The sequence below is a fragment of the Trichosurus vulpecula genome, chromosome 4 (assembly GCF_011100635.1).
Source record: "Trichosurus vulpecula isolate mTriVul1 chromosome 4, mTriVul1.pri, whole genome shotgun sequence".
NCBI lineage: Eukaryota > Metazoa > Chordata > Mammalia > Diprotodontia > Phalangeridae > Trichosurus > Trichosurus vulpecula.
This window is the reverse complement of record NC_050576.1, coordinates 33,831,571-33,857,325: the sequence shown is the minus strand read 5'-3', so window position 1 is coordinate 33,857,325 and position 25,755 is coordinate 33,831,571. Positions and strand designations below refer to the sequence as shown.

The 25,755-nt window shown below is 40.0% G+C and overlaps 1 protein-coding gene across 1 annotated transcript in view; it reads right to left on the bottom strand.

Moving 5' to 3' along the window:
- Positions 1 to 25,755, bottom strand: part of TESK2 (testis associated actin remodelling kinase 2) — a 132,127-nt gene that overhangs the window by 57,490 nt on the left and 48,882 nt on the right. Inside the window, exon 3 of the mRNA XM_036755288.1 lies at positions 16,850 to 16,971. Coding sequence (XP_036611183.1) covers positions 16,850 to 16,971 — 122 coding nt within the window. The remainder of the gene's footprint in view (positions 1 to 16,849; positions 16,972 to 25,755) is intronic.

Sequence of the window (25,755 nt, the reverse complement as noted above, 5' to 3'; positions counted from 1 at the left end):
AACACACCCTCAAAACAGGTTTAATTTATATCAAGAATGTAGGATTGGATCATTATCAGGAAAACTAAAAACATAATTGACCATATTAACAATAAGAATGACAAAAATCATATGATTATTTGACCAAATACAACACCCATTCCTGCTTTAAAAAAAAAAAAAACAACCAAAAAATCCCACTACAAAGCATAAGAATAAATGGAACTTTCCTAAATATGACCTAAATATTTATCTAATATCATAATTCTCTACAATCAAGAACCAGCATTATCTGGAACGGGTAAAAAGCAGAAGCTTTTCCAGTAAGACCAAGGGTAACAGCAAGAATATCCATTAAAACCATACTATTTGTAAAAAATGTGAGCTATAGCAATGAGAAGAAAAAGAAATTGAGGGAATAAGCACATGTAAAGAGGTAACAAAATTATTGTTTTTTACAGATGATATGACAGACTAAGAGAACACTACAGATTCAACTAAAAAACTAAATCAAATAATCAACAACTTCATCAAAGTTGCAGCACATGAAATAAAATCCATACAAATCATCAGCATTTCTGCATGCTATCAACAAAATCCAGCAAGAGGAGGAAAAAGAAGAAATTCCATCCAAAATAATTATAAAAAAAGAAGATATTTGGAAGTCTACCTGCCAAGATACACACAGGAACTATATGAACACAACTACAAAACACTTTTTATACAAATAGACAGATTTAAATAATTGGAGAAATATTAGGGGCTCACAAGTAGACTGGGTCAATAAAAATGATAATATTACCTAAAGCTGTTTATTCCTACAGTGTCGTGTCAATCAAACTACCAAAGGATTACTTTGTAGAGCTAGGAAAAAAATAACAAAATTCATCTGAAGGAACATAAGTTCAAGAGTCTCAAGGGAATTAATTTTAAAAGGGTGAGAACAAAGAGGGCCTATCAGTGCCACATCTCAAACTATACTACAAAGCAGTAATCATCAAAACAATTTTGTAATGGTTAAGAAATAGAAAGATTCATCAGTGACACAAATTAGATACACAAACTACAGAAGCAAATGAGAATAGTAGCACAGTATGACAAAATCAAAGACCCTAGCTTATTGGGTCAAGAATTAAGTATTCAACAAAAATATTGAGGAAACTAGAAAGCAGTGGGGGAAAAACGAGGTATAGATCAACACATCATACCACATACCAAAATAAGCTCTAAGTGCATGCATCACCTAGATATACAAAGGATGACACCATAAACAAATTAGAGGCTAGTAATAGCTAGTATTCATATATCGCTTTAAGGTTTGCAAAAAAAGCATTTTACAATTATTATCTCATGTTATTCTCAGAACAACTTTGGAAGGTAAGTGCTATTAATAATTCCCATTTTACAGATGAGGAAACTGAGGCACAGAACAGTTAAGTTACTTGCCCAGGTCACACAGCTAGTGTCTGGGACAGCATGTGAACTCAGGTCTTCCTGACTCCAGGTCCAGTACTCTATCCACAGTGCCACCTAGCTGCCCCTAGGTAAAGGAAGAAATTACCAGTCACATCTATGGAGAGTGGAAGAATTCATGACCAAATAAGAGATATAGATGTTCACAGAAAATAAAATGGACAATTTTGATCATATAAAATTTAAAAGATTAACATAAAATCAATGTAGCTAAAAATAGAAGAGAAGCAGGAAACAGGAAAAATCTTTGCAGCAAGTATGTCTGATAAAAGCTTTATTTCCAAGACATATAGGGAATGGAATCAAATTTCTAAGAATAAGACCCATTTCTCCAATTGAAAAATGGTCAAAGGATATGAATAGGCAGTTTTCAGAGGGAGAAATTCAAGCTATCAATAACCACAAGAAAAAAATGCTCTAAATCACTAATAATTAGAGAAATACAAATTAAAACAATTCTGAGGTTCTGCCTCATACCCTTTACATTGGCAAAGTTGATAAAAATGGAAAATGACAAATGTTGGAAGGACTATGGGGAAACAGACACATTAGTGTACTGTTAGTGGAGCTATGAATTGGTCCAATCATTCTGGAAAGAAACTGGGAACTATGCACAAAAAGTTACCAAGTTATGCATACCCTTTGACTCAGTGATAGAACCAAGAAGACAACTGATACAATAACATAAAAACAAACAACTTTGAAAGCCTTCAGAAAGCTAATTGACATGATAATCAAACACAATTCCAGAAGGCTCATGATTAAAAATGCTATCAACTTCCTGAGAGAGAGACAGAGGTGATGAACTTCAAGAGCAGTTGAGAAATCCATGATTTTTGGACATGCCAATGTGGGAATCTGCTTTGTCTACAAAGGGCTTTATTTTTATTTCTTTTTCAACTTGAGGCAATTGGGGAGGGTGAGAGGGAGAGAAGGCAGATTTCAGTGCATTGAAAGAATAAAATTTTATTTAAAAAAAGAATTGTAAAAAGGTCTCAAAGTTAGCATTGGCTTATTAATGAATACTCTATGCCCAGCCATTCAACTAGTTCTGAATCTACTTAATTGTACTATCATCATCTTGTCCATAAGAATAACATGAAAAATTACCAAATGCTTCACTAAACTTGAGGTACATGGTATCTGCAGAATTTCCTAGTGCTGCCAGTCTAGCAACCCTCTCCAAAAAAAAAAAAAAAAAGGCTATACCCACATGACCTGAACCTGTTAAAACTGTACTGGCTCTCCAGGATCACCACTTCCTTTCTAAATGTTCTCGAAGTCAGGCTCACTCCTATGGTTTGCAGACATTAATCTCTTCTCATTTTTGAAAATTAAGACAACTGTCATTCTCCAATTTTTCAGGACCTTTCTTTTTGCCATGTAGATCAGGCAAATGTTATCATACTCATTTAGAAATGAAGAAACTCCTGAGCATGGCAGCACATTCCTGTAGTCCCTCCTGCTGTGGAGACTGAAGCTGGTGGATTGCTGCAATTGATGAGTTATGAGCTGCAGCAGAACTAAAAACAGGATGTCTTCAGTAAGTGTGGTGAGAGTGAAGGGCCACTAATCTGCCCACTTTAGAGGAGGAAACCAGCCTGGGTAGAAAAATGGAAAAAGCTTCTGTGTTGATAATTACAGAGATCAGCTCATGAAGAAGAAATATTAGTCAAAAGACTAAAAAAAAATTAGAAGAAAATCTAAAGAATCTCATAGCAAAACAACTGACACAGAAAACAGACTGAGGAGAAAAACAATTTAAGAGTTACCTCAAAGCCATGACCAAAAAACATCCCCAAAACCTAGACATCATATTTCAAGAAATCTTAAAAGAAAGCTGCCCAGATCTCTTAGAACAAGAGGACAAAGTAGAGATAGGAAGAATCTGTTACCTCCTAAAGAAACCCCCAAATGAAAACTCCCAGGAACATCCTAGCCAAAATTCAGACATTTCAGGTCAAGGAAAAAATACTTTTAGCAGCCAGAAAGAAAGAATTCAAGTACTGAGGAGCCACAATCAACAGCACAAATGATTTAGCAGTCACAACGGTAAAGAAGCAAAGAGCTTGGAATACAATATTCTAGAAGGCAAATAACTTACTCAGCAAAAGTGAGTATAATTCTATGGGTAAAAAAATGGACTTTTAAAGGAAAAGAGGTTTTCCAAGAATTCCTAATGAAAAGACCAGAGCTACATAAAAATTTCAAAGTTGAAACACAGGAGTTAAGAGTAACATAAAAAAGTAAACAGGAATTAACCATCATAACAGATTGAACAAGGATAAACCGCTTACATTCTAATATGGGGAGATGATACATGAACTCCATCATCATCAGGGGTCACGAGAGGGAGTTTAAAGGCCTGGTTGTGGTTATCTTATGTCTTAATGATCTTAAAAGAAGAATGAAAAGAGAGAAGCAGAGGAAAACAACGGTGAAAGGGGGAAGGGAAGGGAATGTTAGGGAAAGTTATCTCATGTAACCAAAGTTCACAAGTAGACATCTACACAAACAAAGACAAAGAGTAAGAGTATTTGAATCTCATGCTCATCTGCACTGTCACAGGATGGAAGAATACACATGCGCACACACACACATGCGTGCACACACACACGCGTGCGCACACACACACGCATGCACACACACATACACACACACCTCAAAGTTGGATCTAGAACTACATTTCACTCAACAGGGAAACGAAGGAAAAAGATGGGAGAAGGGGAAAATAGAGGGAGGGTAGATTAAGGGAGGGATTAGTCCTAAGCAAAACAAATTCTAAGTATTTACAAAAATATTTATAGTTCTTTTTGAAGTGGCAAAGAATTGGAATCTATCCATCAGCTGGGAAATGGCTGAACGCGTTTTGGTATGTGAATGTGAGGGAATACTACTGTGCTGTGAAGAATGATGAAGGGGATGGTTTCAGAGAAATTGAGGAGACTTTTATGAACTGATACACAGTAAAGAGAACAGAACCAGGAGAACAATTTATAAAATGACAACAATATGGTAAAGTCAAACGACTCTCAAAGAATTAGAAACTCTGATCAACACAATGACCAACCATGATTCAGAGGACTAATACCAAAACATGCCAGGCATCCCCTGACTAGAGAGGTGAAAGCCTTGGAGTGCAGAATGAGGCATGTCTATTTTTGTGGCCAACGCAGAAATTCGTTTTGCTTGACTATATATGTTTCTAATAAGGATTTTGCTTTTCTTTCATTCTCCATAGAGGAAGGGGGAAAAGGGAAGGAGAGAAGAGAAGAAAGATTTTTGAGGATTGAAAAAGACAAAATATCTATCTTTAGATAAAAAGAAAAAAAAACTGAACTAAGACTTTTGTGACACCTTGTATATGTCACCTCCCAAGTGGTCATCTAAGTTTCAAACTGACACTAAACTTTCTCTTTTCTTTCTATATCACCCACAGTGCCTAGCACAAGCTCAGTCACATAGCTGACATTCAAATACATTCTTAAGAACTGAAGAGGATTTGCAGTTTCATGCGTAATCATCTTGTTTTTAAACTGTACTATGTTATGGAAATGCTTGTTTTGTTCCATAAACTAAAAATAAAATAGATACTAAAGCTAGGAGACGTTTAAAAGGAAAAAAAGAGGAAGGCTTTGAATATTAAATAGTGTTTTATATTTGATCTTGTGAATAAGAAGAAGCCACTGAATTTTATCGGATGTGGGTGGGACATGACATGGTCTGACCTCAGACACTTACTATCTGTGTGACCCTGTTTCCATCTGATTGCTTTTTGTTTCAAATAGATACTTTTCAGGACATGCCTATACTTTGTAAAGTTTTTGAAATATGAAAAGAACTGAAAAGGATGGTGTCCATTTGAAACCAACACTGCATGAAAATAGTCCTCTTTCCAACAGTGGAAGTGACATGTCACCAACTGCTTCTTCTGTGTGTCTCTTGTCCTCCTCTAAGCCTACACAGGGGCTCCTCCATCCATGGTCTGGGGGTCCTTCCTCTAGTTCTCTCAATGTTGAAAGGGTAACAATCAAGCACACATCTTATGTTATCCTTCAGGTTTACAATGTGGCTAGCCCAGCTCTTCTGCTGGTCATACATCTCCTCAACGATATCCTTTATGTTAATTTTGGAAAACAATTCTTCAATGGTTAATATATTGTAACCTACTCAGACCCCTCATGGGTCTTTTGGGTGAACCACAATTTTAATTCTTCGAAGACTATTAAAAATCCATGATTAACAGTTACAAAGCATCAACAAAAAACTGGTGAAATAATATTTGTAAAGCATTTAGCACAGTTAATTAATAAATAATTAATAAATACTTGTTCCTCCCTCCCTCACTGGTGTTAAGAAGCCAGGTTTGTGTTTCTGAGGAAAGCTTGGGGCTATTAAAAACACATTATTTCCCAAAGACAATAGTAATAATAGCTATTATCATCCTTTGCATATATTGCAGAGTGCTTTATAAATATTATCTCATTTCATCCTCATGATGAAGACGTGCAGAGGAAGGTTAAGTAACTTGCCCAGTGTCACACTGGCTGGTAATTGCCTCAGGTCACATTTGAACTGCGGCCTTCCTGACTTAGCTACAGCATCCTATCCACAATACCACCTAGCTGCCTCTGAGCAATTGCAAACAATGCAAACTTCAGCAGTTAGACTGGCTCTGTTCACTGTCAATCTGTCAGGTCTATCCCAAGAGATGTACTGAAGGGCCTTTCTAAGGGTTCTCCTTCCAGCTACATATCATTTTCTGAATGATAGGCATTCATTTATTTTTCTATATAGATAGGCTGAACTCTACTTGTAAGCAGTGTGTCTATGTGTGTGTGTGTTTGCGTGCATGTGTGTGTGACTGAGTGTGTATGTATATACACACACATCATTTAGGTGGCTCTGAGATGGTCTGGAGTTTGATGCAATTAGTACAAGACCATCTGAAAACAAATGGAAAGCCTGACCATCTACAGAGAACATTTCTTTCTGCTTGCTGGACTCCACGTGAGTTCACACTCTTGGTAAGTGTGCATTCCCTGTTCTATTTCTTACTTGATATTAATAACTATAGGGTTGAACAAAGTCTTCTCTGAAGTTACATCTCTCAAGGAATCTTACATCATTTTAACATATGCAAGAAGCCACCTTATTGTAGGAGAGCTTTTAAAGAGACGCCCTCATTGATTCACCAAACATTTGGGGCTCAGCTAAAGCAAATACTTTTTTATGGTCTACAAGCAATAAGCACAGTGGGTTCTTGTACTCTCTTCGTCTTTCAGACAACTGTGTGACTATAAAGACATGAACTCCAGGAGGATAAAGGGAAAGAAGTCAAAAAGAAATCGTTGATTTCTCATGGCAAGAACAGCACTAAAGAGGCATAGAAAGACATCCTGGTATAGGTCTTTTGGAAAGGCTCCTTGTACAGGACAGTAAAAAGGGTGTGGAGTTGGGTTACAGACCTCTGGCACAAGACATTCTAGGGTAAACAGTCTTATTCATGAGAGGACAGTCAGTTCTAGAATGATACAAAGTAGTTTACTGTTATGTTTAAAAACTGATAACAGAGAGCAACTGATGGTATGACAAGCAATCTTAACATGCCCTCACAAAAAACCCAGCCAAGTATGGTCACCTCCTGCCTGTCTAACTCACCTTCCCCTTTCCCAGCTAGAAATCTGAAGGGGAGAGACATCCGCAAACAGGGGAGGGAAGATGAGGAGGTGCTGCAGGAGGAGGAGAGGTCAGGTAACGAAGAGGCTCTCTGCATTTCCTGTATCTCCCACACACTGACGATGGTAGCCCCCAGATCCTTAGTTCCCCACCATCTGACAGCCCCATTGACAGCACACTCCTTATCTCCAGCCTTAGGACAGAATTGGCTGCAAATTTTGGCCTGTCCATCCCTCTTTCCCAGTGTATCTCTCTATATTAAATAGATCCGGTAAAACTCCCTACAGTATAAAAACAGGAGGAACTACTGGATCAACATCTGATAAGCCATTCCAGGATAATGCAACAAAGAGTTAATTTCCTCACTGATTCAACAAACATTTGGCAGAAGTAATAACAACGTTTTGACTGAGGAAATAAATATTAACAGGAAATTGACAGACAACTGTAAAAGCACTTTAGGAACTGAGGGGATGGGGGAAAGGGTGGTTGGGAGACACCCCCACACCTTCTTAAAACTCTAGGAAGTCAGACTTATGCTGAATTTAATATTTAAGGAGTCTCTTTAAAAAAAAAGACAAAGGTTTCACTTTTGGCATTGTTCCCTGCTATATGCACCTATAGATGACAATTTCCTTTTGTTGTAATCAAACTATATGACAAAACAATGCACAAAGTAATATATGAAATAGAACAATTGAAAAGCTTCCTTTAACAGGCAATTAGCCACCAGGCTATTCAACAGAAGACCTACAATGATCAGATAAAATCCAATTGGATTAAAGGTAAAAGCCAGGTAGGGGCTCTGTGTTTTGAATTCATTTATTTATTTATTTATTCGATGGCATTTATGAAGCACCTACTGCATCAGATATAACAACAACTAGCATTTATATAATGCATTAAGGTTTACAAAACACTTGATGAATATTATTTAATTTTATCTTCTCAACCACTCCTGGAGATAGATACTAGTATTATCTTTGTGTTTTTGGTAGATGAGGAAACTGAGGCAAACTCAGTTCAAGTGACTTGTCCAAGGTCATACATTTAATACGTTTTTGAGGCCAATTTTGAACTTAGGTTTTCCCGACTCCAGGTCTAGCATCCTATCTTGCATCACATAGCTCCCTCTGATGAGTTTAATTCAGGCAGGATCCTTGTCTATATGAACCATATAACCTATAAGAGGGATAAGACACTTCTGTTGTTTGGTCATTTCAATCAGGTCCAACTCTTCATGGTATTCTTGGCAGAGATACTGGAGTGGTTTGCCACTTCCTCCTCCAGCTCATTTTACAGATGAGCAAACTGAGGCAAACAGGGTGAAGTGACTTGCCCAGAGTCATACAGGCTACTAAGTATCTGAGGTCAGATTTGAATTCAGGAAGATGAATCTCCCTGATTCCAAGCCCAGTGCTCTGTCCACTAGGCCACTGAAATACAGATGATTAGTATTAGGAGATATAAAACAAAGTACTATGTTCAAGAGGGGAAGACAATACTAACCCAAGGGTTCAGGGGCAACTTTGTGCCTAAGGTTGCATCTGAGTCAATCTTTAAACATTCAGAACAGAAAATTCAGCAAGAAAATGTAGGGGAGTAATTTTTCCTTTTAAGCTTTGTTAATTGAAAATGAAAAATCATTCATACCCATTATTGGCTTACCCACCAAAGAGATCAAACACAGAGGAAAAGGATCTACCGATATGTACAAATATATTTATAGCAGTACTTTTTTTTAGAGCAAAGAATAGGAAGGGGGAAGATGGGGAGTAGGTGATCATCAGTTGGGAATAAGTGAACACACGATAGCATAAGAATGTAATCAGATAGTTTTATACCACCAAAAATGACCAAAAGGAATGGATTCGGAGAAATCTGGGGAAGCTTGTATAAAGTGATGAAGAGTGAAGTGAACAGAACCAGCCAAAAAATGTATACACATCAATTACAATCCCATAAGGGACAGTAAGTCTGAAAGAATTAAGAACCCCAATCAATCCAATGACCAATCATGACAACAGAAGACAAACGATGAACCCTGCTTCTGAATTCTTCTTGGAGAGGACTATAGACAGAAAATAAAACACATTTTGAGATACAAACAATGCAATATAAATTTGTTTTTACTTGTTAGAAGGAAGGGCTTTTATTTGGGTAAGAAGAAGTGTTGTGGGGAAGAATATAGGTTAGTGATAAGAGATGGAAATAGAAAAAAGTACTAAAGAAACATTGTAAAAATACACGTGGGAGTACAATAAAGTTCAGAAGGGTACTACCATGTTAAATTTTATGTAGACTTTAAAAAAACTTAGGTGTACATGGTAGATTCACATCTAATAAACGATTCTTTTTTTGTCTCTTGTATTCACACTTGTTGATGCTAGTCATGTCCATAATTTTAAAAACTGTTTTCAATAATAATTTAGAGACTATAGCAAGGACTGGCACTTCATAGGAAGCTTTTCCTGGAGTAATCAAAAGATTCTCAATGTGAACATTAGTAGATTCAATATTACAAAGCAGACAAATAAATATTTGCCTAAGTGGTAATAATTTTGATTTAATCATTGCACCATGAGTCTCTAGATTGGGAAATAAATAACCTGATGTGAAGGAAGAATACAAAAAAGTAATGAAATGAATAGCTCCAAATGTCGTAGGGAATTCTTTCCACTCCATAATTCTGCTTCCACAGCACATGTCTGGAAGTGTCAGGATAGAAGCTGAGTCAAGGCTAGGGAACATAGAGGAGGCTTGGGCAAGGAAAAAGAAATGGGGGGGGGGGGCCGATGTCGAGAATGAAGGTAGTATATGAATGAGTTAATGAGTGAACTTTCAGATACTCAAATACATCTGTAGATCGATGATCACATCAATGTGCATGTCCTGCTCCATCCCCATAATGATGCAGATCTCACCCCATCCATGCCTGTGCAGAGAGGACCTCCCCAAAGTTTGGCGGCCTACCTCACAGAGCTTTTCTCACTTTCTCTGTACATCACAAACAGATCAGCAGAGACACTCAGGTGGTCTGTCTCTTGCTCTCAGGATTTATATGGCTGATCAGCTTTCATTAAACTGCTCTGTTTTTTCATTTTAATATTTAAAGATTTGATCATCTTAAAGAGAGACAGAGTAGGATAATAGGGCATTGGACTTTGAGTCAGGAAGACATGAGTTCACCTCCTCTTCATCTGTGTGACCCTGGGCAAATCACTTAACCTCTCTGTGTCTAAATGGCCTCATCCATAAAATGAAGAGGTTAGACTTCATGGTTTCTAAGGTCCCTTCCAGCTCTATATCTAGGATCCGAAGAAAAAGTAAGAAAAGCCCTTAGCAGAACCACTAGAGCAACTATTGCTGTTGTTCCTATAGCTTGCAACGCATTTCTAACAACTAGACTCATGCCAGGTCCACTATGACCAAGCCCCCAGTGTATATAACAACATCATATTGGATCTCTGGTGCCCAAATTTCCACCTGTCCTACAGCCCAGTTCTGTCAGAACTAGATCAACATACTGTTCTTACTGGTCCCCAGCAAAGACTGGCACAAAACAAAGTTAAGAATAATACATAATAATATGCATGACCAATCTTTGTAATGGTGCTATGCACAGCTGAGAAACACACACACACACACACACACACACACACACATCTCCTATGCTGGAGGGGGAAATCAGGAGAAAAAGGCAGTAGCAGGACGATTATCAAAAGAAAGAAAAAAGATAGAAGAATCATTGGAACATTTTTTTAGTCAAGAGAAGTGCACAGAAGAGAACCAAAGGAAGGCCAGGAAAAAGAGACAAGCAGGACAGCTTTGAAAGTTCCATGTCAAATTTATTATAAATTTAAATGGAAAAGCAAGCTTTATATGATGGAGATCCATTATTTCATGTAAAATTCCTTTTCTTTTTTTCTGCTTTACTTTGTATGTGGAAATGCCCAAAGTATTTGGTGTTTGTTAAGTTCAGAATAAAATATATTTTTTTAAAACAATGTGCTTCACATATTTTACTTCATCTGATCCCTAGAACAACTCATGCTAAGTAAGATCATCCCTGTTTTATCCATGAGGAAGCTGAGGCACAGAAAGACTAGATCACATGCCCAGGAATCCCACAACTAGCCCAGATCCTCCATAACCTGCCGCTGCCGCCGCCGCCCCCCCCCACCCCGGCCCCCCCAACAGCTGAAAGCAATTTCTCATGCCTCTTCACAGTTAAAGAACTTGGTGCCTCTCCAGTTTCATTATCTATTCAGGGACAGGGAACCTGCTGCCTCAAGACCACATGTGGCCCTCTAGGTCCTCCGGTGCAGCCCTTTGACTGAACCCAAACTTCACAGAACAAATCCCCTTTAAAAAGGAATTTGTTGGGGCAGCGAGGTGGCATAGTGAGTAGAGCACCCACCCAAGAGTCAGGAGGACCTGAGTTTAAATCCAACCTCAGACACTTGGTATACTTACTAGTTGTGTGACCTTGGGCAAGTCACTTAACCCCAACTGCCTTCCCTTCTCACCTCCAAAAAAAAGGATTTGTTCCGTAAAACCTAGACTCAGTCAAAAGGCTGCACTCAAGGATCTATAGGGCCACATGCGATCTCCAGGCTGCAGGTTTGCCACCCCAATTACTTGATATCAGAGTTGTTTACACTGGTTTAACTAAACAAGCCTCTGTTCAGAGAGGGACAGTTTCTACAACACATCCGCCCAGTGCTTTCCACCTCACACTAGTGCCTATTCCAGGAACTCTCTCCCACTCTACCTGGTCCTACAGCCCACACTGACTTAAACATTTACCTCCCCAGTAAACCTTTCAGATTTCTCCCCACCCCAGTCAGAAGCTACCTCCTCTTCCTCAGACCTCAAGTAACACTACATACCTCTGGTCTTTTCATATTCTATCTGCCTTACAGTTATTATATAGTTATTTCAAATTTATTTATGTATAATACAAAGGTAGCAGGGCATGGTGGATAATAGCTTATAATCACTAGCATTTATATAGTGCTTTAAAAGGTTTGCAAAGTGGGGCAGCTAGGTGGCGCAGTGAGTAGAGCACCGGCCTTGGAGTCAGGAGCACCTGAGTTCAAATCCAGCCTCAGACACTTGACACATTTACAGCTGTGTGACCTTGGGCAAGTCACTTAACCCCAATTGCCCTGCCTAAAAACAAAAAACAAACAAACAAAAAAAAGGTTTGCAAAGCACTTTACATATGTTTATCTCATTGGATTCTCACAACAACCTGGGGAAGTAGGTCCTATTACAGTAGGTACCATTTTACAGATAAGGAAGCTGAGACTAAGAGAAATTAAATGATTTGCCTAGGGTCACACAGCTATTGTCAGAGGTGGGATTTGAACTCATGGCTTCTTCTCTTCAAGTCTAGGTCTCTAACCACTGTACTAACTAGCTGCCAACCTCAGAAACAGGGCCAGCACTGAAGTCCAAAAGTTCAAGGCCTGCCTCTAACAAATATTGATCCCAACCCCAAAGCCCTTATTCAGGGGAGCAACCCTTGTGGAGAAGGGGCCTATTAACCCCATCCCCACCCCCACCAGGACCCAGGCCCTGGCCCTGCATCTAGCCTGTCCCATAGTCTTCCTCCAAGGAAGCAGTGTGGCCTGGCAACAGCTCCTGCAAGGGCTACAGCCCTAGACTCTTTGAGTAGCCACAGCTTCCAAGGACCAGAAAAGAAAGTTTTCACTGCCAAAGTCCTTGGCACTATTTACTGATGCAGCTTCAGGAACCATTATGGTTTTATTCATGAGTATTAGTTACTACATGCTACACCCCTAAGAACCAGGGGACTTCTCTATCTGACTTCCTGCTGAAACCTCCGCCATGGCTTGTCTCTCCTTGCTGGAATGTGAGCTCCTTGAGGTCAAGGTCTGTCTGGGTGCTCAGCATAGTGCCTGACGCAGTAAGCACTAAATAAATGCTTTTCTATTCCATTATTCCTGCTAGCTAGACGACCATGATCATAGCACTTAGAGAGCTGCCAGAGGCTCTTAAGAGTTTAAAACCGTAAGTAACAGACAAATTTTCAACACGAATTGATGCCAGGAATCTCCCATATTGATGAAATCACAGGTCTGGACCGTTTATAAGACAGACAGACAGACAGACAGACAGACACACACACACACACACACACACACACACACACCCCTACTCCACTGGATTATAAGGAAGACTGCTAAAGGCCAGAAAATCCCAAGGGGACGACAGGGTCCGATTTCTGGGTACCAATGATCACAAACTTAAGCAGACTTAAGACAGCTGGTATTCTAAGGTCAGATAAAGAAAGTAAGAGTAGTAGTGATGGAGAGGAAAGTGAATGTCGTACAAAGGGCAATCGAAAGGAGCACAGTGGATGTGAGCAAGCGGCAATATGTGGTAAACGGGGAATAAGGAAGAAGAACCAGATGAAAGGATGGCATCGAAGAAGTGTCTCAGTGAAAAGCTAGTGGTCAGCCAGCAGGCTCCTCCAGTATCTGCCAGATGTCAGAAGAAAGGACCCTGGCATGGAGTGGCTGGACCTACTGTGAGTCTCCAGCATTACCCGGGATAGGCAGGCAGGGATGAAACAAAATCTGGGTATCACTGGCAGGAACGTGCCCACAAAGAGCTTCCTTGGCATTTTTCTGCTAATATCATTTATGATCACACTGTGCTTCAAGCTTTCCCCAAATGCTTTCACATTTATCATCTCAATCCATTAGCTCTAAGACCTCATCTCACTTCTGACAGGGTTCCTAGATCAAGGGAGTGCTAGAGAAATCATTTACTTACATCTGAGCAAAGCATTTAACAAACCAAGGCTGTCCTGCCTTTTTTCCAACCTCGGCAGAAAGGCAGCCTTCTCTAAGACATTCTTCCTAAATAGCCCCTCCCCCCCCCCACAGTGGCCAGCACTTTCTACGGCCTGCCCACATGCTTATTTGAACTTGTTCAGTGCCTACTCACATCAATGGTTCTCATATGCCCCAAAACTCCTCCACACACAGCAAGATGCCCCACTCCCTAAGCCCTGCTGCCAACAGCAGTTTGCTGCCCGCTCTTGAAAAAGGAGGTCACAACAGCAGTTCTGTGTACAGAGGGACAAAGCCACCTTCTCTGCTAGGGGTCCTGGGACAAGTCAGGAAAGGAGAGGAGAGCCACAGGGGAAGGAAAGAGAGTCAGAGAAATCCCAAGACTTAGGGCAGGGCTGTCCAAAATGCGGCCCATATGCCACCCATTTATGCGGCCCACCTACAAGCATAGAAATTTACATAAATGCTTTAGTAAGCAAAGCCGAGCTATCTATCGCAGAGCTCTCACTAAAATGGCAAATCAAAATATATTGTCTATTGTTTCAACAAAAACCTAAAGTTGGACAGCCCTGAATTAGAGAGTGAGGCTAGAGACCCAACTGCCCAGGAACTCTGCTTTATTGCCACAATAATGTTATTAAACTAAAATTATTAAAGTTGTTAAACTAAAGCTGAGATAGTGCTTGGATCCTCATGATAACCCTGAGATAGAGGGGCTATTGTTACCCCTATCTTGCAGTTGAGGAAAGTAAGACTGGTGGCAAAGAGGTAAAGTGACCAAGTCAGTGTCTAAGCCAGGAATCGGACTTGGGTTTTTCTTACTCCAAATCCAACGCTTGATCAAATGCATGGCCCGGCTACCAACCTCAATAATTGCTGTGTTTCAATGTCCACAGCAAAGAATATTATACCATAAGCAAAAAGTAAAAAAAAAAAGGGGATTAGTGCTATCCATGTTGTCCCCTAACTAGAAAGTCAACTCCCTGAGAGCAGGGGCCATTTCTCTTGTCTCTAGGTCGCCAGGTTCTTGCACAGGATCTAGCACTAAACATGTGTTTGAATGAAAGATGGTGAAGACTGGTCCAGATAACAATCATGGAGAGCATGTTAAGGTTTGCAAAGCATGTCTGCTTAACGGGTGAACACGACACAGATTCAGAACTCACTGAATGGGGAATTCCATAGACTAGGACTAGTGAGCCAAGGCCAGCGTGGCACAGTGAGGGTCCCAGGAATGCTTTCTGGACATTGTTACGAAGCACTTGGATAAAGGTGTGGGTGGAATGCTTATGAGATGTGCAGATAACCATGCTGTAAGGGAGAGATGGCTGATGCCCTGGAGAGCAGAGTCAGGACCCAAAATGACCCTGACAGGCTACAAGACTCAATTGAATCTGATAAGATTACATTTAACCCTATTAAGTTTCAAATCTTATGCAAGTTAAAAAAATTAGCCTCTTCTTCAGTGCCACACTGCAGAAGCATGGTTAGCCAACAGTTTGTCTCAATAAGACCTGAGCTTTCCAGTGAACTGCACACTAACTATGAATCTGGAGTGCAGGGAGAGTCCAAAACATGAATGGAATCTGAGGCCACATGTGGAAAGGCAGCTGCTACAGGAATCCATTCAGCTCTAGGGACGCTGATCATCTGGAAAGCATCCAGAAGAGGGCCACAGGATGAGGAAGCATCTGGAAACATCTGGAGTTCATGTCATAAAGGAGCAAACGAAGGAACTATGGCACTTTGGCCTGAAGATGAGAAGACAGGACAGGATGGGGGTTCTCAGCTATGTCAAGGGCTATCTCTTCTTGGAAGATGGACCAGAGTTGGTCTGTTTGTCCCCAGAAGATAGCCCTAGGAATAATGAGGGAAGCTTCAAAAAGGAAAATCTAACCTTGATGTCAGGAATCCCTAATAGTGAGGGAGAGAGCTGGGCTATTACGGAAGGCAGTGGCTTCCCCTGCGCTGCAGGTCTTCGAGGAAAGGCTAGATAACCAGCCAGAATCCTATGTTTTTGCTGGTGATATTCCAGAAGGGGCTGCTTTTCAGATACGGATTTGATTCGGTGGGCTCCCTGGTTCCTTCCAAATCTGACATCCAGTGACTTTGTGATATGTTATTTCTTCCATTGGAAAGGGCAGGAGGTGTCAAGTTAGGCTATAATGCAGGACTCCTCTGAAGGGTCCAATCAATAATCATAAAAATAATCATAAAAATAACCTTAAGGTGCTCACCACATGTTATTTCATTTGATCTTCACAATAACCTTGTGAGATCAGTGCTATTATTGGCCTTACTTTATAGATGGGGAAAGTGAGACTGATCAAGGGGAAATAACTTTACTCAGAGCCACAAAGCTAGTATCTGAGGGAAGATTTGAACTCTGGCCTTTCTGACCCCAAACCACAAGAGCTCTATCCACTGGGTCACCTCGGTGCCTCATGAAGCCTCTTCCTTCAGAGGCTCCTATATACCAAAGAAGATAATCTAATGGGGTGTAATTCTACTTTCAATTTTACTTGAGGAAATTTAATTAAAGCTTCTCATAAGGCAATTAAGCAAGTTAAGAAATTCTATAAGGAATAAAGTCTCAGCCAAGAGAATCTGTCTAGCAACGGGACACTGCTGATGTGGTGAGGTAATGGGGAGCCCAAGAGCATTAAAAATAGTTAATTATCAAGAGAACAATGAAACCAGAGCCTGCATGGTGAGTAAGTCAGGTTGGCTGATTCAAACCTCAGAGGGCTAGGTGAAAGCAAGATGACAAAACAAGTTCAAAGGCTAAAGGGTTCTTTCAGGCTTGACATCTGAAACCGACTGTAGGGTCCATCAGGAAATGCTCATGTTCTTCTCCCTGACTCCAGGAAAAACAGAAAGTGATGACTGACCTCAGGATGTTTGGATGAGAGAGTCTGTTCATGAGCTGGACTTCCTTCAGCATGTTTGCCCGGTTACTGCTTAAAATGTTCATCTTCAGAGCCATCACTTGGTCAGACACTCTGTGACGCACCTACAGGTCGGGTAGGCAAAAAGAGAAAAGGTGAAACCAAAGGTCACAGCTGAATAGTGATCAGACTCTCTCCATTTGGAAAATCTGTTAGCTATTAGTTCCAATCTAGAACAAATTTTTAAATAACAGGAAGCTTTTTTATTAGAAATGCTGACAAAAATTCAAAATTTATCATAAATGCTGAAACAAATCCAAACACATTGTTTTTTATTCTAAAAACATTTTAATTTTTTGTTGAAACACCAGGAAGATAATGTTACAATGTAAAGAAATGAGATCTTTTTTATACTCTAGTGTTGAGCAAAATCCAAAGTCTTTTTCCCCGCTTGCAAGCCAACCCAGACCTGACCTCACACTGTCTTGAGCCATTGCTAGCAAGAAGTCCATCCAGAGAGGTCCTGGAGTTGGAAGGCTGGGCTCGAGTTCCAGCCCCAGTCCTTATTGGCTTGATGACCTTGAGGCACGCACAAACCCTAGACTCTAGGCCATACGGTCCAAGCTTGGCCTAAAGTGTCAATCACTTCCACAGTGTTCAATTAAATACCCAATTTTGTTTACACTGACTCTGACACAAAGTTTAGAAAGACCCACTTCTTTCCCTTTTGGAACTTAAGGTATATAAAAGCAAAAAATTTTAAAAGATAGCAATAACAATCTTACATGATAAATTCATAAGAGAGGTACAGAACAAAGTACCCCATCAAGAAAAAGGAAGAAGTTCCCCTCACCCCAATCTTGGTAGCAGAGGAAGACACTAAAGACAGAGACAGAAAAGTCTAGGGTGTATCCAGGGGACAAAGAGGATCTAGTTTGGCTGAAGCAGAGCCGTAACCAGGCTGCTGCAGGGAGGAAATTTGCCTAGGGGCCAAGGACTTAAAAGGCTGTTCCTCCTTATTTAGTCTTCTAAAAAGGTGGAAGGAGAGCAGTAGAACCTGGTGGTGGGCAGTAGTGACAGTGGAGATGGGAGCCCACAAGGAAGGAATGATTGTACCCTTGTGTTCCTTGGAGATTCTCTGACCTGACTGAAGTTGGCTATGATCCACCCTGGGAGCACCATGAGCCAGGTTCAGAATAATACAGACCGCTCAGTAAGGAATGGCAGAGCCTACTTCAGGGGCCTTGGGCCTTGTAGAGGCCAGGGGCTGGGCTATCCCAGGCCTATGAGCTCTCTACCATCTCAGCAAGGTCTGCCCAGGAAAAAGGTGGTGAGGAATGGGAACAGCTCAAGTAGAGTAAGGCAGCTGGGAGAGAAAGAGAGCCAACTCTCCCAATTCCAAAACCATTATTCTCCTCGAACCTTTGGCCTCCCAGTTTCTTAAATTTGTCCTGGTTATGAAAAGGAGAGGACGAGGCTGTTCATTGAGGGAAAGGGTGTGCATTTGGAAGGATTGAAGGGTCACCTCCCCAGGGACCACTGTTCTGAAGTGCTGGTAGTCTTGTGCCCCTGAAGGAGGCCAAATTTCAACAAGCTGGCTGAAAGGACTGATCTAGAAGAGAGAACTGTACTCTGGGAAGTGATGTGACACTAACTCTAAGCCTGTTTCCTTTTCTGTAAAATGAGGAAAATGAGAAAAGCAAGATCCACAATGACTATAACAATGTAAACTAAAAGAAGAGTAAAATTAAATGGAACTACAACAGCCGAGCTTGGACTCAGAAGAAATGGACTTCTCTCTCTGTGCAGGAGAGGTGGGGGATAATGGGTGTAGAATATGGCATATATCATTGGATTGGTTCAACTGGTCTGTTGATAATTTTTTTCCTTCTTTGTTTTAAAGAAAGGTTTTCTGTGGAGAGTAGGGGAGGAGCATATATGGAAATGACTATGAAGTAAAAACAAAAGGTATCAAGAAACCTCAAAACGTTTTTTTAATGAAGGGGAGATGCACATATACCAAATATTCATAGCAGAGCTTTCATAGTCACAAAAAAATAAAAATAAAGTAGATACCCATCAAGTGGAGACTGGCTCAACAAGTTGTAAAACATGAACATAATAAAATATTATTGGGCTTGTCAGGATCCCCATGCTAAGACCACCCCTCTCTTTTTACTATTAGGAGACACTCTGTTTTCCAGAGCTAAGACCCAGCAGGGAAGCTACGCCTTGAGCTTGACATAATAATCCTTTTTGCTCACCCTCTGGATGATCTCAGCTACAGCTAAATCCCAGAACTGTTTCACACCAACATTAGGTGGTCCTGAGCTTGGACAAGCACCTGCAGCGCTCGTGTTCCGGCCATGTCCTGCTGTGAATCAAACTGGTCTCGCTGCTGCTGTTACCCCTCACTGCCAGGGCTACAGCTCACTGCATAGCCGCCCGTGTAAGTACTGAGATTTGCCCACACTAAAGCGGGTCTCCTACTAGCACAAGTTTCCCTCCTCCAACGGAATAAAGAAAGCTTTTGCTTATGACCCTTGTTAGCTCTTTGGTTTTGTTTCGGTTTGGTTTTTTTTAGAGTTAACTGTGGTTTTGATAACATGTGTGAGCTCTCTGGTTCTTTTAGAGTCATGAGCAGTTTGCGTCAGTGACCTCTGTGACTCTTCGGTCATTTGTTCTCAGGGTTGACAGGCTATAAGCAATGATAACAATGAAGAGTTCGGAAAAGCCTAGAAGACTTCTATGAACTTGCAGAGCAAAGCAAACAGAACCAGGAAAGCAATCTACACAATTACGACAGTGTAAACGGCAAGAACAAAACCGGACCCTGCAGAATTAAAATGACCCTGTCTGTCCCTGGAGAAGAACTGAAAAAATACATTTCCCTTCTTGATGAAGGCAAAGATTCTGTGGCTGTAGAACACTGTGTGCAGTTCGTTAGGACTCAGTTAATGTATTAATTAGCTTTGCTAAACTTTTTTATTGTTTTTAATAAAAGATGACTTGCTGGGGGAGGACGGGGGAAGGGTATACTCAGACATCATGCAGCATAGAAACAGAAGAGATCGATAAAAACAAAAATTAAAAATCTTCAAGCACTATTAAAAATGAAGGGATTAGACAAAGAAACCTCTCTAAGGAAGGATCATGGACTTCTTTTGGCAATCTGGTGAAGCCTACAGAACCCACAACGTTTCTAAATGCATAAAATGAAATACCAAAGACTGAAAAGGAAACTAGCGACACTAACACAAAGTTATCAAAGGGTGTTGTTTTTTAATGTTGATTTCTCAGGTTAAAAATACCTGTCTTCTAGTCACTCTACCTCAAACAGTCTGTGTGTCTCTGGCATTTGGGTTTCATTTGACTCTGCCTTGGCCCAGCAACAATTTCAGTAACAGTTGAATCCACCTTCCTCAATGATCTAGGTAGGACGTGTCATTTCCTCCTTTGGGGGCCCCCTTCCAGATCTAATATGATACTTTGAACATTTGTGGGGAGGGGAAAGCTTCAAGGCCTCTTTCAGCCCACTTCCCCAAAGTATGTTTGCTATAAGAGTTCCCATTATTGTATCCCCCCCTCTCAGTAATCAGGTTGCTTGAATGCCAAGTGTGAAGAAACAACTGACCTTAGCACCTAGATACCAAGAATAATTATGATAAGTAGGAGGCTATCAAATGCCCCAGGGGGCAGTCTACCCAGAAGCCTCCTCATGGTACTCTGGTATCTCTGACATTCCCATCCCCTCCCCCACACTGAGAGTTTTTAGTGCTGCTTGCCAGACAATGATTTGCAGGATTTAACTCTGTACAAAAAGTGCTAGTTACAGCTGAGAGAAGAGGACAAAGGAATCAGAGAAGAGAGGGGTGTAGTGGATAGAACACTGGACTTGGCTTCAGGAAGACCTGAGTCTGAATCCTGCCTCAACACTTACTAGTTGTATGACCCTGGGCAAGTCATGTAATGAATCTCAGCCTCAGTTTCCTCCTCTTTAAAATGGGGATAATAATAGTACCTAATTCTCAGGGTTGTCGTGAGGATCAAATGAAATAATACAGGTAAAGTATTTTACCATCATTAACATGCTATATAAATGTTAACTATCATTAATATGCGATAAGGCTGGAAAGTTAAGGTAGTACCAGATTAGAGAGGGCACTGAATAAGAAACAAATAATAATAAATTTTACCTAGTGGGATAATAGGTGCCAATAAAAACTCCTGAGAAGATGTATAACTAAATTTATATAAAAGAAATATTATCCTGACAATGTTCTGAAGGGTGGGTATGTGGGGAGAGATTAATTTAGGAGGCTATTCTAATAACCCAGGGTAGTAATGAGGACATACTGGGTATGGAACGGAGGTGACTGGGATAGCATGGAGGTAGTGATGAGAACCTGTCCTGGGGCAGTATAAAGAATAAGACAGTTCTGAGAGATATAACTAGGGTAGAATCAACAGGAATTATTAACAGCTTGGCTATGAGAGGTAAGAAGGAGAAAAGGCTACAAACATGGCAGGTTGGATGAATGTTAGTGTCATAAATGGTGAAAAAAACTCCAAATTTAGGGGAAAAGACAATGGAGCTGGTAAGATAATGGCAGGTCATTGATCAATCTTGAAACAAGCTCTCTCAACTTCAATTTCACACCATCTATAAAATGGAGAAAAGTTACTTCTCAGGGCTCTTCTGAGTATAAAATGAAAAATCTACGTAAAGCTCTTTATAACTATAAAGTGCCATATAAATGGTAGCTATTCCAATTATGTTTGCCATATTCTGACCCAAAAAAATGCTTAAAAGTCTTATGAGGCATTTACTGAACACTAGTAAAGTTTTCTTCTACAAGACAATAAACCACAAAAGTAATAAGCCCACATCCTCGAAATCCCTTTGCAAAACTTTATAGAAAAAAAAGGAGAAAAAAATACAAAAAAAAAAACAAAACCAATGCACATCCCAAAGATTTACAAAAAATATTAATAACAGCTCTTTCTCCAGTGACAAAGAACTGGAGAATGGCTGAACGAATCATGGTACTTAAAGTAATGGAATATTACCACTCTGTAAGAAATGATGAAGAGGACAGTTTCGGAGAAACTTGAGAAGACTTCAATGAACTGATGTAGAGAGAAGTGCGCTCCTGGATCACTGCCTTGTTATGGAGGAGGGGCTTGCATAGCTCAAGGAAACTATGAACTATGCCACGCAGGGTTACCCAGGACAGACAGATCATAGTGAAGAGTTCTGACAAAAGGTGATCCTTATGAATGTGAAGTCAAGGCAACGAATAGATTTAGATCTGGTGGATAGAATGCCTAAAGAACTATGGACAGAGGTTCGCAATATTGTACATGAGGCAGCAACAAAAAACACTCCAAAGAATAAGAATAGCAAAATGGCTGTTTGAAGAGGCTTTACAAAATAGCTGAAGAAAGAAGGAAAGGGAAAGGGAAACGGAAAGGGAAAGGAGAAAGGGAAAGATATGCCTAACTGAATGCAGAATTCCAGAGAAGAAGGTTTTCTTAACCAAGCAAAGCAAAGAAATAGAAGACAACAATGGAATCGGAAAGACAAGAGATCTCTTCAAGAATATTAGAGATATCAAGGGAACTTTCATGCAAAAATGGGCATGATAAAAGACAAAAGATGTAGGGACTTAACAGAAGCAGAAGAGATTAAGAAGAGATAGCAAGAACACACAAAAGAACAATACAAGAAAGATCACCATGATAGAGTGGTTACAGATCTAGAGCAAGACATCCTGGAGAGTGAAGTCAAGTGGGCCCTAGGAAGCATTGCTCCAATAAGGCTAGTGCAGGTGACGGAATTCCAGCTGAGCGATGCTGTTAAAGTGTGGTACTCAATACGCCAGCAAATTTGGAAAACTCAACAGTGGCAGCTGGCTTGGACAAGATCAGTTTACATCCCAATCCTAAAGAAGGGCAATGCCAAGTAATGTTCAAATTGCCAAACAATTGCACTCATTTCACATAACAGCAAAGTTACGCTTAAGATTCTGCAAGCCAGGCTTCAGCAATATGTGAACCGAGAATTACCAGAAGAAGAGGCTGGTTTTCAAAGAGGCAGAGGATCTAGAGACCAAATTGCCAACATATACTGGATTAGGAAGAAAACAAGAGAATTCCAGAAAAACATCTACCTCTGCTTCATTAACTACACTAAAGCCTTTGTGTAGATCACAACAAAATGTGGCAAGTCCTCAAAGAAATGGAAGTACCAGATCATCTTACTTGTTTCCTAAGGAACCTGTATGAGCACCAAGAAGCAACAGTTAGAACCAAACATGGAACAACTAAGTGGTTTAAGACTGAAGAAGGAGTATGACAAAGCTTTATATTGTTTAACTTGTATGCAAAGTACATCATGCAAAATGCCAGGCTGGATGAATCAAAAGCTGGAATTAAAGTTGCCAGGAGAAATATCAACAATCTCAGATATGTAGACAATATCACTCTGATGACAGAAAGTGAAGAAGAATTAAGAAGCCTCGACGAGGGTGAAAGAAGAGAGTGTAAAAGCTGGCTTGAAATTTAACATTAAAAAAACTAAGATCTTGGCAACTGGTCCCATTACTTTTTTGGCAAATAGAGACAGAAGAAATGGAAACAGTGTGAGATTTTATATTCTTGGGCAAAAGATCACAGCAGAGAGCAACTGGAGCTATGAAATTAAAAGATGCTTCCTCTTTAGAAGGAAAGCTATGGCAAATCTGGGCAGCATAATAAAAAGCAGAGACATCACCTTACCGACAAAGGTCTGTATAGTCCAAACTATGGTTTTTCTAGTAGTACGAGTGAAAGTTGGATCGTAAGGAAAACTAAGCACCGCAGAATCAACGCTTTCAAATTGTAGTGCTGGATAGGACTTTTGAGAATCCCTTGGACAGCAAGCAGATCAAATCAGTCAATACTGAGAGAAATTAATTCAAGCTATTTACTGGAAAGTCAAATATGGAAGCTGCAGCTTAAATACTTTAGCCAATAATGAGGAGCTGGACTCATTGGATAAGACCCTGATGTTGGAAAGATCAAAGGCAAAAGGAAAAGAGAGTGGCAGAGGATGAGATGGCTAGATAGTGTCATAGAAACAATGAATGTGAACTGTGGTCCATGGGGTCATGAAGAGTCAGATACAACTGAATGAATAACAATAATAACAAAAGAAGAAGTAAACAGAATGAGTAACAACAAAACAGTAAACAACTTGGAAAGACTTGAGACCCTTGATGAAGCAAGCATGTTACCCATGTACTGAGAGAGAGGTAATGGACTAACCTACAGAATAAGATAGACATTTTTTGATTTGGCCAATGTGCGGTTTTGTATTGATTGATTATATTCATTAGTTACAAAAGTTATGTTTTTCTTTAGGGGGGAAGAGGGAAAGTGGAAGGGAGAAGAATATTAGTAGGGTTGCCAAAAAACAGAAAATAAAGAGGGGGGATTATTAAAGCATTTTTTTAATTAACAGATTACAGAAAGAAGTTCCAAAGAAAAAAGGTAACAATAGATTTGAAAGTGACATGTTGAATTTATAATAAACTTTTTTTAAAAAGGCAAGTGTAGGGGGTAGCTAGGTGGTGCGGTAAGTACAGCACCGGCCCTGGAGTCAGGAGGACCTGAGTTCAAACTGGCCTCAGACACCTGACACACTTACTAGCTGTGTGACTTTGGGCAAGTCACTTAACCCCAATTGCCCTGCCTTACCCCCTCCAAAAAAAAGATAAAAAGGTATAGGTAATATAGATTCAGAATTTCGCATCTAATAGTTTGTGTTCTATTTTGTGTATAAAATATTCTTTTTTGGTATCTGTTAAGTTCAGAATAAAAAATGAATGTAAACTTTGGCTCTGGCATAACAATGCTTTTAGTCCCAAAGAACTGTGTAATCATGTTCATATATATTTATTAAAATATCTATAAAACTTATGGTGTTTATGGAATATTAGAAAAAGTACTGAATTTGGAAAAGACCCAGGGATTTGAGTCCTGGCTCAGCCAGGTTTTTCTCTGTGAGGATTCAGGGAATTCTCTAGCTCTCAGAGGCTGTGTCCTCATCTGGAAAAAAAAAGGTGGGGGGGGAATTGTATGAAATCACCTCTAAGGTCCCTTCCAGATTTACATTTTATACTTTAGACTATGCACACATAAAAATTCTCAGTAGAGGCTGGGGAATAGACTCTTCCCACAGGGCATCATAATTTTGCTAAGATCACATCATGTACATATCTAGCACGGTCACATCACTCATGTGTAAGAATGACAATCGACCACAGCAATGCTATGCCTAAACACTTTTATTTTCTCTTCTATTCTGCTACAGACTTTGAAGGGGCCTAAGCCCACAAACCACTGCTGAAAATAAGTGTCTGTCGTAAATTAGTGCAGTCTCAAAAATAGCAAAAGGAAACAGTAAGAAATCATGTCACCAATTTTTCATTTTTGTTGCCAAATAGAAGATCCCTCCCAAAAAAGTTGTGAAAGATGATGCAAACTAAGAAATCAAATGTAAAGAACTCTTCTCCCCCACCCCCACCCCCACCAAAAAATTTTAAGTCCATTTCTGGATAAGCTCAGAGGATTGTAAAACAAAAATGTCAACCACTGGCAACAGGCTGTGATGGATGGTTATGGGGAAGTAAGCACACTGATGTACTGTTAGTGAAAATATTAAGTGGTTCTATTGTTCTGGACTTCAATTTGGAATTATGCATAAAAAGTGACTAAACTATGCATACCCTTTGATCTTGCAGTCTCACTCCTGAGCATACCCCTCCAAAGAAGTCAAAGACAGAAAACGAGTCCAAAAGAGAGTAAACAGACAGCAGAACTATACCAATATATGCCAAAATATTCATAGCAGGTTCACAACCTTA